We start from the raw sequence: 13,665 nt of genomic DNA, 5'->3' as shown, positions 1-13,665 counted from the left end.
TGCTATAAGAAAAACTCATTAAGCATTCTGCCTTGTGTGCCAAACTCTGAACCCAAATGAGGCCTGTGTTTACTCTTGGGGTATCATCTTAACAAGAATGGCACATATACTGGGGCCCAGATTAACTTCAGAGTATTTCTGTGAAGCACAACTGCAGCTATCTGATTTCAACCAGAAAATGCAAGCTGTAAATACAAAATGAGTGCCACTGTTTCAAACTAGATTCAACTTTGAGGAATAGCACTGACACAGAACAGTGTCAAATAGAAAGAGCTACAGCCCTTAATTATTATTTCTATCCGTAAAGGTCACACAGATGTTATTAACTTCCTTTTTCTTTTGTTTGTTAAGAAGTATTGTGTTCAAAAGTACCCTGAGCAAACCCTTGGACAATCTAGCCACACTACTCTGCTGCATGTTCCACTTTGTCTAAATGTTTTATGAAAAAAAGTTTAACTGAATTAATATTAAATCCAGTTTACTATAAAAAAACTGTCCTGTTCATGATATGATATTTATTAGGAATGATCTATCTCTCTTCACAGTAGCAGGGAATGGCTCATAATGTGGTATGTCCCCATGGCTCATGAGGACTATAAAGCAGTAGCAAACCAGGCCTTTTTCTCTGTGTGCTGTGCTATCAGGTGTTGCAAGTGACAAGACCAATAAACAGTGAGCTGGGAAAAAACTTAAAACAATATCCAGTGAATTAAAGCTGCATTATTTGCAGATATCTCTCTAGATCACAATTTGCAACATCGTCTTCATTGACCTTCTTTGTTTTGAACTGCAAGAGAACTATGCTTAACATCTGTTCACTCACTGTTACAAGCTCTGGTATTGTGACTGTTCATGCTCTAGGTTTAGGAAATGGCTGCTCTTTAAAAAAAGGACAGGCTGTGTTTCAGCCTCAACTGTATGTCCTTTGATTTATTATACAGTACATCATACTTATAATGAGATATAGGTGTCTTTATTTCCATAAATGAAAGACATAAACACAATTTCTAAAATAAAATTCTAAAATTAAATACATTTTCTTTTATAAAGCATTCCCTACAGCAAAGGGTTAAACAAAAAGTTTTTTGTTCACTGATAGATTCTCCCACTGGGAACAACAATACGGTAGTGTAGTGCTGCAGCCAGAAACTCCCTTTTCTGCAAGAGCCCCATTTTAGAAAGATCTACCTCTTCTTTCCTGCCTTTGCAGAATGTTCTCAAAACAGGGGTCTTTAAATGGCAAGAGGAGGATGGGAGTAACTCCACTGCAGAGAGGGCTTGTCCTGGGTTTAAAAGAAACTAGTCAGAGCCATCAGAGATAGAGCAGTGCGCAGGCAGTTGCACATGCCCATAACTCTGCCAATTATCAACAGCTGTTGTCAATTTAACCCCCCCACCAAACTACTTCTCTACCAATTCCAACTCCACAATTATATTTTACATCAGCCTGGAAATGTAACTCTCACTCTCTCTCCTGCTAAAGAGCTCAAGTCACGTTGATTCCTTTCCATCAGGAACTTAGGGGACATATACTCTTTGTACCACACATGTAATTTGTTTTTTTAAAGAAACAGTAGTCATTTTTGGGGCTTGGTTTTGGCAAATGACAGTTTAAGAAAGCAAGCATTTGTTGTTGTCTTTGAGCAGGAATGGATGTTTCACACAGCTCCTCAGTGTGGGTGATGCTTACCTTCATGCTTAAGTGAATATCGTGAGGTAACGGCAGTGTATTTAGCTTAAGCTTATACTGATGGAAAATCAATTGGCTATAAAGGTCTCTGCTATATTTAGAAGGTTTTTTTGGGAAATGCAATTATTTTGTTTTTAAAAACTGTTTATTTGTGTAAGAAGAAAGCATTCTTATGATATTCACAACACAATTTACAAAGTAAATAGTCAGAAAATAAGATACAGTATAAGGCAACACATTTATTGTGCATTTTCAAGTTTCTGTGTGAGCAGCTCTTATTTAAGTACAAAAACTTATGTTAATATGTGTTAATATATTATATCAGCACTTTTTTAAATGCTATTATAATGGAACTGTGCTGTACACAACCAATAAAAAATACATTAATTACATTTTTATGTGCAAGCTGTTACTGAATGGATTCTGCTCATATTTACAGTACAGTATGTTTCATGAAGTGCGAGATATCCCACAATTCAGCTTTGCAAAACCTAGAGAACTCCCATAATTCAAAAAGTAAAGCGGTCTTTGACTTTTTTGAAAGCTTTTCTGTAAAATATGTTCCTTACTTTCTAAATGTATCTGTCTTGTTTTTTTTCTGAAAGGGTCACAACCTTCCCAGAACTCTTCCACATCTGTTACATTTACATCTCCTTGTTTCTCAAACATGTGGGCAGTTACACAATATCACCTCTTTGTTGATTACTACCCAATATACATGCAAACCAACTTCAAAAAGCTGAACACAATTACTGTAGGTCAGCAGCTTCGGTAAGAAAAAGCTGTTTTATGTGCCTGTCTGCAGGTGTTTGATGAAACTAGATCATTTATTTAATATTTTTTTTACAGATTTAGGCGGTAAATACATAAATCTTAAAAATTCCTAAAGCATTGACTGTGTTCTGGGACTTCAGTTAACTGTTCATTAGCAGCTGACCGAAAAGTCTTCTACTCCCAATAATTCGGTGAGGCTGCTGTCACATACCCTGTATACTATACAAATATATTCTCAATATTGTGGCAAATGTACTCGGGGTGTTACTTTGAGACATTACTCAGTGAACATATTATGCAAGATAATTTCCAAATTACGGCAGAAGGTATCAGGAAGACAAGTGAATGCTGCTGATAAAAAAGTGCATGTATTTGAATTTAGACTTTTAGTATGGTAAAATTACACACGCCTAGTCTGACAAAATAAACTGCATTCTGTTTTATCTCAGAGTATTGTAAAACTTTACACTTTTCCCTTTTATGTCCATAAGAGATTATACAATACTGTACATTCCCTGCGTTACTCCTGCTTCCCTACCAGAGGTCATTAAATTAACGACAAGAAGAAATGGAAAAATAAATTCAACGGAGTGTAAAGTTACTGTCCATTCAGCAGAGTCACTGGTATCTGGATAAGGCTCAATCTCTCAGTCTCACTTGGGCGTCTACAATAACACCAATTTGGCTAAACTGAGACCGCCTTTCTTAATAAAAGATGAGGAGGAAGGACATAAAGCAGAGCCTGAAGAGGCAAACTCCCTCCTCGTGTTTCACACCACCCACAACAGGGAGTTGAAATGCATCCCCATGACTCACTCAGGATTGCTGATGTGCAGCATCACGTTATGGGGGGGGAGTGATTTGTGAGTGGCTCAAGCTGGTAACTCACAGGTTCAGAGTCCAGCAGTTCAGACTTTATTGGTCTGCATCTGCTTATGAAATGGGGAGGATAATAAAAGATAACAGAGCTGATTCATTTTTTAGGTAGTGGTGAGTATGCCTTGGTATGGATGGGAACTTTAGATTCACAGTCTCTCTGGGCTTTAAAGATGTAGTAAGTCTTAAAAGGCTACACAAAACAATAATTGGTCTGGGAACAAAAATTACACAGTTATCAGTTTTATATATTAAGCTATATATGATAGTAAGCTTCTATACTATAATATACTGTAATGCAACAATGCCAAATGTAGTTGCAGTCTTACAGACAGCTACACACACATTTAGTAACGTTCCTGACAAATAAGAGCAAGTCTAGTTTTACAGTTTTAGTATAGACTCTGCCTGGGTGAAACTTCTCACTGCGCAAAGAGCCGTGTGTGTCAACACACAACATTGGACACCCCAGTTCATTTTATTTTGCTGTGAATGTTCACAGACTCCCACCAGCAAGACCCTTCGCCTCCTAGCTAATGAAAAAGCAACTGACCTTGGCTGGTTCCCTCTCATGTCATTACATGTCTTTTATGCTGTTAGGTTGCCTAATGGATTTTGTGTATAAATATGCAGTGTGCCTCTTTTGAGATAAATGCAGTTCTTATGCTTTCACTTGCCTCAAGCATTAATAACTCTTCCACCCTCATTAGGTGTGATGAATCTGTCTTGAAATTCAAGAGTGCTTGCAGAAAAACCAAACCTGCCTCCGTTTATATCATATTAAAGTCTTGTTTGCTTTGAAGGGCATGTCCAAATATAATCTCACTACTTAGCTTGTAAAAAAACATTCCTTGTGTACAGTACCTGTATCCTCCAAGAAATGGAATTAAAAATTAATTATTTGAGCATGAGTTCTGTGTTACATGAAGGTTTCTTAGGATGATCTCATTATATTTATGGTTTTCTGATGGACCTGATTAACATTGTTAGTTTCTAATTATGTTTGCATTTATTAACTGTAGGCCCAAAAATGGATGACTGTAAATAACCTCCAATTACGTCTCTCTCCAATAAGCAAATATTAGGACATTGCTTACATTGCTCTTGGTGTGCAGTTTCATTTAATATGTAGGGAAAGCTATGGGCTAAAAATGATAGAAACTAAAAGTGATACAGACTTTTTGTGTGTTAAATTCATGTAAAGTACAGCAAGTACTGTATACAAAAGTAAGCACATTAAGAGGTCAGATCAATGCACCAGATGGTGACTTTCTTCTTGGTTGCAGAGTCAGCAAAACACACTCATGGCGCTTCCGGATGTGGCTTTGAAACAACAGCAATCATCTTATAATTAAAAGCTTTACCTTGAGCTAAATATATAAACAAAGATGCATGAAATGTTTAAGGGCAGGACAATTAAAAAAAAAATCTGAGAGCCTTTTAGTTTAGATTCAAAAAGCTGATCCTGAAAATGAAATTAGATTTTAGATTTAAATAAATTATTATTCGATTATTTAATCCAGCTTTCTAGGTTATGTTAAACACCATTGGCTGTGGGTGCCTTAGCTGACTAATAACAATTTACATGACAATTGACTAATTTTAAAACAGCTCTTTGTGCTAAAGCAGAAGTTTTATGCTTCTTGTACAATAGGTCAGTTGTTAAAGATCTTTTATATGTCCTTTCTTTTCAGAATATTAGACAAGTTTAAAATATCCTGTCTTTCTGGAAAATGATCAAGAGAGAAAAACAGAGTGTTAGGGTTCTTTTAAAGTTTTCTTTCAGAGCATGCTGGTAAGGTTAATAAGATAACGTGGCTAATTAACTCAAAGCACACAGCTTTCAGATTGTTTAGGAGTATTTAAAGTCTCAAATGTCTTAGTATCCCCATAATTATTTTAAAAAAATTATTAAAAACTTAATTGGGATTTTTGACACGCAAAACACTCTTCTTATGTGATTTTCTGTCTGACCAACCTGAGCTGGTAATATACAGTAGCATTTATAAATGAGAACAAAAACCAATTTTTTATCCATTTCTATAAGTACTATTTATAGCCAGACTTCCCTTTCCCCCATTAATTATTTGGAGAAACACAACAATGTGGTAATTAAAAGAATAATACTGCCTGGGCCCCTCTCCATTCTTTCTTATCTTCATTATTCAGCACTCAACGAATCAGCTGTAAAAGCTAATTAAGCAATTCATCAAGTCGGTTTCAATTACAAGGTGCCTGTCAGTGCCAGATCCAATCACAGGTGGGACGGTAGGAGGAAAATGGCCAAGTTGCAGAAGCCTTAAAACTCCCCAAAACATCACCAACTTCAACTGCTCGATAAACCAAAAAAATACGTTATCACATACTGTCCTTGCAAGAGGCTGGGACATAAAGAAACACAACTAGATGTGTAAATCTTTAAAAATGCAGCAATAACATCACAATAAATAACATCGCTTTTCAAGGGCAAGAATGCTTCTTTATAGAGTACATACAGTATGGCTCCTTGTATGTGCTCCATAATACCATGACCATACTCATTATTGAGGTCATTTGTAATTTGATCAGTAGGAAAGATGAAAGGTGATATGACTGGCATATCATGTGACCAATAAGCTTTAATCAGAGGAATACAAGGAATACAGGGTACTACTTCTCTGTGATTATTCAAGAACCTATAATATTTAACTAAAGATAAATGCTGCACTATATGCACAGATGTGCATATTAGTCACACATGGAATTTGATCGGCTTCAAATGTTTCCTTAATGTAGTGAACTGCGTCTAAAGAAAAGAGAGAACTTGTCCTAGTTTACTGTACATGTAGCACATTTCACAGCAATCACCCAAGCATTCAGAGAAGACAACTGAATGCTTTTTTGACAATTTCAATATGGTAGCCCAATGTGACTAGCTGACCTGTCCTGAACAAGTCTAAATCGTCTAGCGCACAAGTCTAAATCGTGTGCAAAAGCCAAAATTCCAAAAAGTCTGTCACAATGTACCATCAAAGGATAATGCAATATATGCATTTTACCCATGCCTTCAATTTGGTTGGCTTATGCTTCTTAAAGCTGCGCCTTCCAATAAACAATCTTAACAGACAACATGACCCACCAAACTTTGCTTGTTCCAAATACTGCTACAGAAGTTCCTTCAGAAAAGGAAATTTGTAGCAGATTCCCCGCGATTCCTTGAGAAGACGGCAGAAGAGATTTGTGCATCAAAAAGCAATAGGTAACTAAATGTGTAAGGTCCTATGTTATCCTCTCTTCTGTTCTTTATTTGTGTTTATACCTTTAATTGCAACTACACACCCCTAGCTTGACAAACTAAACTCTGCCTTCTGGACTGTATAGATGTGCATAAACTCCCTGTGTTACTCCTGCTTGGCTACAAGGGGTAAAGTAATGACAAGAAGAAATGGAAAAATACATTAAATGGAGTGTATTTACTGTACATTCACCTCCTACCTATATCAGCTCCTTTATATCTAATTACTCCCTTAAAAAACATTAAATTTGAGTAACTAACTGGTTATTCTACCTGATCTTAAAGTCTTTTAAGGTCCTTCACTAAAAATGTCTGAAAATGTCTTACTAACAACAAAGTCAAAAAATTCTCACTTGAGTGCAGTGACAATGAACACTTTGCTTAACACTAAACACGTCAGACATTCATTGATATTAATTGTTTTAGCCCAACAGAGCCTCTGCAGTGGATTAAATTTAGCAATGTGTTGCAGGAACAAAAGCATTAAGGATCTTCTGGAGCTACTGGTGATTAAGCCTTGAACTAAAATGAGATCGTTTTTACTGCAGGAAACTAATTTAATATAAAATGATTAAGTTCTTGCCTGTGCAGACAAATGAATACCTAAGTAACCTAGTCAAAGTCCACATAAAAAATTGAAGGGGTTTAAACACTCAGTTTAATCTGATTAATTTAACAATACATTATGGATTCACATTGAGTCCCAGAGGAATGTTCAGTAGAAGATTACTGTGATTAGGCTTTTGTAAATATCCAGATTGCCAAAGCTTAGCTCAGTCTTTGGATTTTGAAGTTAAGTGTACTATACATTATATTTCTAATTTAAACTCCACACTCAAATAAAGCACATTATATTGTATTTCAATAAATGTGTAATCATTTTAAAAGACAATATAATATATAATAGAACTGTTTTAGAAAGATTTAGTAAAGTTTCACACAGCACACATGCAGATATAATCCATTTTAGTTTGACAGCATCATTGTCACCTTTTAGCATGATCTCCTCAGATCTCAGAAGCTAAGCAAGGATGAGCTGAAGGAGCATGAGGATGGAAGACCTCCAAGGAAAACCAGGTTGCTGCTGAAAGTGTTATTTGTGGAGCAGTAGGTTGCACTCTTCCCACTACACCAGAATTTCCACAACCAGTGCAGTAGCCTGGTGAATTGGGACACTGTGGGAGGTGGCATCCTTTAGATGAGACATTAATCCAAGTTCCTCACTAATTGGTCATTACAAATACGAAAGAGTAGGTGTCTCAGCCCCAGACTCCTGCTTAAATTCCACTCTGTACTTCTACAGTCTAGCCTCCTTACGTTCCCCCTTCATTACATTTGTGATGCAATTTCCCATTTCTCCTGCTGATCTGCTCTGTAGTGGGGCGGCTGGTGTTGAACGGCTGCCACATATCACCCAGGTGAGTGCTGCCCTTCAGGGGTAGATGAAGCAGGTTCCAGTTTAGGTGTAAAACACTTTGGGATCTTTTGGGATGTGGAGTGGTTTGACAGACCTCAGTAAGGTGGCTCTAGAGACCTGAGCACATGAAAACCCACAATAACAATAATGGGAATGGTATGGTGGAAAGGTCTGCAGGCATCATGACAAAAAGCACTCTAAAGCAGCCTGCTACCAAAACTCATCCACATTCATCACACCAATGTGTACTTTTAACCCATCACCAATAATCTAATCGATTAACTAATTAGCACCCAGGTCACCTAATTACAGGTGATCAAGGCCCAGTTACTACTGTTGTTCTACAGTCTGGTCTGTTACAAGTGCTATATAAAACATAGTTATAATAATTATTAATTAATATACCACCTTTCAACCTTTAACAAATATTCCCAAGTCCTTCACAAGAATATAAACAAATAAAATAACCAATTTAAGAATTTAGAAAAAAAACAAAACAAACACAAGTAGAGTGTTCATAATGATTTGTAGTCCAGTCTGTAAATTGTTTAGTTATACAACGTTTTCTGTTTAATTAATAAACCTGAAGGGCAGTGTACATTCTTGAAAGTGAATCAAGGGGATCGTCTAGATGAACAACAGCACTAAGTGCTAGAAGCATCAGGACAGAGAAGGACAGTTGAGGGAACCAGCTCCCTAGCATTAGTGTTTGAAGCTGACTCTGTTACAGTAGATCCTTTAAGAAATGGGTTTGTGGGATTCTTGTATGTTTGATCCAACAAATGCGTAAGATGGACCAAATATTCTCCTCTTATTTGTGACTTCCTTATCTTCTGAAAGTCACCTCCTACTTTGACCCCTTCTCTACTCGAGGGTATTATCTGGGCTCAAGTAATCACGAAACATGCAGTGGGCAATCCGCTAGCCTCATGCTCTCTCTAGGTATTTCAGAAATATGTGAAATGCAAGAAATACAGTTGTTTTAACATTTGTCTTCCTAACATTGTACAAAAAACAATTTATTATTCTGTTTAGAGAGAGGTCTTCAGTTTACAGAAGCAACTAGGGGACCAGAATAACTTTACTCCTAAAAGCCTGTCTCCTTTTAACGATGCTCTGAGCTGGTGCACATGAGCCCGGAGTTTAACAGTGCTGCTCTTGCACGGTTCTCAAAGATGTATTGGGGGAACCACTAAGGGAGAACGGGAGCAAAAAAACATGTGCATTATTAATAATGGCCATTGTGAAAGCCGAGGTAGATGCCTGCAGATAAACGACGTAATGAGAATAGCAAGCTGAGCCATGTTTTAATTTAGAACAGGCCATTAATAATTTGGTTTCATAATGCTAACTGAATGTTACGCCATGTGCACTTTCCAAATGAAAGAATAACATGATGCTCTTTTTAACTCTACCTGACAGTACTGCATGGAAGACCCTGATCTCAGTACGTTGTAGGTTTTTTGATGTCAAAGGACTGCACCACAAGCATACTAATACCTGTGTCATGTGGTGAACAAGCAGTTGCTCTCAATATGTGTAATACATTCCAACCACAACTGGCTTGTTCATTCCCAGAAAATCATCTAAACTGAGTTCTAACAACAAAAAAAAAAACTTCACCACAGAAAGCAGTTCAGGAACCCATTCTAAACATTTACTCTGGGGACAAACAGTCCTTTTTGTCCTTGGGATGGCTTTCAGGCCTTTTAATTTTCAGTTGTCAGCTGCATCCTAATGCTGGAAATACACTGTCTGGCCCCGTTATTAGGGTTGTTTATCTTACTGCATTTGGCAACGATCCCCTTGCGTGATGTCATTCCCGTTGCACTGTAATCATGGCTCAGCAGGTCAATTACAAACTGCTTGCCACAGACGGCATTAGCAGAGTCTAGAAGTGTTTTCTAGTGCGCACACTCTGAGATGGTGCCAGTGGTGTTACTGGTACATTCATCACAGACATCGGTCACCTTGGTGGGGAGACAAATGGAAAAGAGATCGGGAATAGTGACTGCCAGGAGAAGAGGATGTGGCAGAAAATATTTAATAATGGGTCAGACCCACATTTGCAGTGCATGGTATCTCTGATCACAGTGTGCCTCAGACCAGGGCAATAATACTCTCTTCACTCATAAAAATAATAGGTTACAAGAGCTCAGTTTGAGTCTTTGGCTGTTCTTGTATAATCTATTTGATTTCAGATTGTTAATGATGGTTTTGAAGACAGCGCTGTAAGCCCTAAATGAAGAAGCCGGGTCTCCTGCCGTTTTCCTGCAAGGCTCAGCATTGGGTCCAAAAGCTACTCTGCAACAGATGGATGTGACCACTGAAATACCAAGACACAATTACATCACATGGAGTCAAGGATCCAGTGCATCATGTAATTCGGCCAATTCTGAGATTACCGTCTGGTTGCCCAGTCAACATAAAGTAATCAGCAATAAAATCTGTAGAAAAAATAAAACAACTTAGACCCTTAGAAAAAGAAAGAAGACTACTCTTGAGTAACCCTTAGTCAATCCTTTCCTGACTGCAATGCCCCTGTCACCAGGGCACTGTACAGAGCACTGTACCTTGAGCCATGCTCTGTGCTTTAGTGCTCTTACCCAGGTTGGAAGACGCTCGGCCCTCAGCTGCCCTGTCCTTCAGCCCCTCTGCGATGGCCAGCTGCTGCTCGTGATACTGCTTGGCTCGCTCCAGGTCCTGCATGCAGCGAGCCGCGTGGCCCAGGCCCGCATAGGCCCGCATCTCGATGGGCCGCTCTGCCAGCTCCTGCGCCAGCTCCAGCACGTGAGTGTGGTAGGACATGGCCTTGTCAAAGTTGCGGCGGTAGTGGTAGGCGCTTCCCAGGTTGCTGTAGGCCCGGGCCTCCTCCCGCTTGTTGCCCAGGGCTTTGGCAATGCCCAGGTGCTGCTCGTGGCACTGCACAGCGTTGTCGAAGTCACCCATGGCAATGTAGACGGCGCCCATGTTGCCCAGCTCCCGTGCCTCCGAAAGCTGGTCTTTGGACTGCTTGGCCAGCAGGACGCACTGCTTGTGGCTGGCCAGGGCGTTGGGGTAGTCCCCAATGGCTGTGTACACGTGGCCCAGGCTGCTGAGTGCTGAAGAGGCTGCCTGTCAGGGAGAAAACAAAGCACACCACTTAGATTAGCTCCTCGGATCTCTTGATACCTGCAAAATATTTTAGGGGTCAGTCTTTTCCTTGCCTTCCTGGACCGAAACTGAGACATAGAGCCCACTGCAGTGCTCAGTGGGGACCAGCACAGTCAGCTACGGCCACAGGTTTGTGATTCAGTTTTGCTTCGTTGTTCATACCATGTTCTGCCAGCTCCTACCTTGTTGCCAAGACTTACTTTATACTGCATGTATTTGCTCAAAGTGTTCTGACTTCACAATCATCAAACTGTGTCAGCTGCTCTGGGATTTTGTAAAAAAATATATTTCAATGGGCTTTTTGGCTACAGAGATGGTTTTCTCAAGTACTGTACTATACAAGCTTTCCACTGCTTAATCTGGTCTGTTCTGTTTCCTTTGCCACTTCTTAGATAGCCCTTGCAGAATATATTATATAATACATATATATTATATTACTAGTTTTAATATGGTCCATAGTGGAGAAAGGGTTGAAAAAACACTACTCCCCTAGTACACAAAATATATTATTTATTTCCACATCCAACGTCAAAAGCCTCCATTTCACATTATCAGTGCTTCAGACGATTTGGGGATTTAGAGAATAAAAAACAAGAAACTTCTTATAATATGACTGTTTAAATAATATCTTTAATTAAAGTTCATAATTGTACATTAATAACCTAGAATAGGTCTCATATAGAGTAAAAATAGCAAACCAAGGCAAATCGGAACCACAGAAAACAAGTGAAAACACAGAAAAATCTAATTTGCACATGGCAATTGTTTGTTTAAAAAAATCCTCCATTTTGTTCTTTAGAAATTAATTTGTTTTTGTCAGGCATACTATACTCTTAACTATATAATCTGTCTTCTTACAATCAAATAAACAATTTTAAGTCTATTAAAATGAAGACCATTTAGGATTTCTGAGCAATGAATGCTGCATATCAAGGTGTTCATTAATGTTATTTTCCCAGTTTTCAGATTTATGACAATTATGAGAAATTTAGAAAAATTACTTTACCTCTAACAGCACTCAAATATGATATCCCATCTCAAATTATTCCCAAAGCCGAAGTAAGGGTATAAACCCCATGGGTATTATTAGAATAAATTGAATGAGGTATGTGAGTGTATATAAATATAAAAGTGCATTACATCACAAAAATGTTCCTCATGCAACATTGCATCTTAAATTTGATAACACTGTTGTGCTTCAGGGATACACGGTAATGGTTGTTGAAACTGTGAAATTTCTTCCAGTGGAGAAATTAGTTTCTGCAAACACAAATCCCAGCTCAAGGCCAATTTGTGCATGAAGGATATGGCACCTCCAACAGAGCAGTGGAGCCTCCATGCTAATTTTTGTATATACCATTTTAATGACAGTTTTGACTGTTGAAATTGTTAAGAACACCTCGGTATTTTATGCATTTCCACTATGGAACTTTAAGTGTGTCCAGATGATAGAAAAGCACAAGTACAGTGCATTTCGATTTGCTGAGACAGAATTTACAAGCCAGAAGAAATCCATCTTGTCCGTAGTCAAAGTGTTTGGCTTGGGAGTGTGCATGTCTTAGGAGACAGAAACAAAGGACGCCTTCTGAATGACATTTTAAACTGAAAGCAATTTGCTGTTTACTTTGTTGTAAACATCTCTTCTTCTAGCAGCTTGGTTTACTGCCGACAGCCACTTTAAGGGGACAAAAGGCCTAACCACATTAAGAGGAGTCTTCTGTAACTGAATCCTCATCTCAGGCCCCATGTGCCTGTGGCAAGGAAGGAGGCAAATCGGGATGGAGCTGAAGACGAGCTGAACCTTCCCACCCCAATGTCCCGCTCCCTCTCGCATGTCCCGGGAGCCCAGACAGCTCCGAGTTCATCAGGGTGGGTGGGCTGCTCCGCCCGCCCGACAGAGAGGGCCCACGCAGACAAGAACACAAACACTGCCTGATGTTACGCATCTATTTGTTTTTGCTATGCGTTTCCCTAAGAAAGTCTCACTGCTCTCAGAAAAAAAGAGGTCTTTTGCGTGCAGACGGGACATAAAAAACAGGCTCTTCCACTGAGCTTCCACAGGAACTGACCACAAAGGACGACAAAACCTCAATAGTCTCTTCCTTCCGTCATGCTTTTAAGGTAAATTGTTCCGATTTGCCAAGAAATTAAAATGGATTTGTTTTTCTATTAAAACAGCCTGTGTGGATATCAGTTGAAGGCCTACAGGTAGCAAGACCCACAGTGGGATTATCTGGTATTCTGGTGTTATAGTGACGTACTATAGCACAGGAAAAACATATTAGGATGGATTTCTAATATCTGACTTGCTGTTTGGCCCTATGGCGAATTTAGCTGATGTGTTTAAGATTTTTATGGTACCAATGGATTTAATACATTTTACTTAAATTAGATTGCAATGTGCTATAGTCCAAAACTTCACAAAAAAAAAACAGGCAAAGCCTGTTTTTTTATTTTTATTTTTTTATTTTTGTTTCGGCA

At 38.7% G+C, this 13,665-nt stretch overlaps 1 protein-coding gene across 1 annotated transcript in view; it reads right to left on the bottom strand.

Annotated features, from left to right (window-relative positions):
- ttc28 (tetratricopeptide repeat domain 28) overlaps positions 1 to 13,665 on the bottom strand; it is a 164,120-nt gene that overhangs the window by 84,190 nt on the left and 66,265 nt on the right. The window contains exon 4 of the mRNA XM_088935464.1: positions 10,638 to 11,145. Within this exon, the coding sequence (XP_088791590.1) occupies positions 10,638 to 11,145 (508 nt within the window). The remainder of the gene's footprint in view (positions 1 to 10,637; positions 11,146 to 13,665) is intronic.

This window comes from Atractosteus spatula, chromosome 17 (genome assembly GCF_055471065.1).
Source record: "Atractosteus spatula isolate fAtrSpa1 chromosome 17, fAtrSpa1.hap1, whole genome shotgun sequence".
NCBI classification, from domain to species: domain Eukaryota; kingdom Metazoa; phylum Chordata; class Actinopteri; order Semionotiformes; family Lepisosteidae; genus Atractosteus; species Atractosteus spatula.
This window is presented reverse-complemented; position numbering and strand designations above follow the sequence as displayed.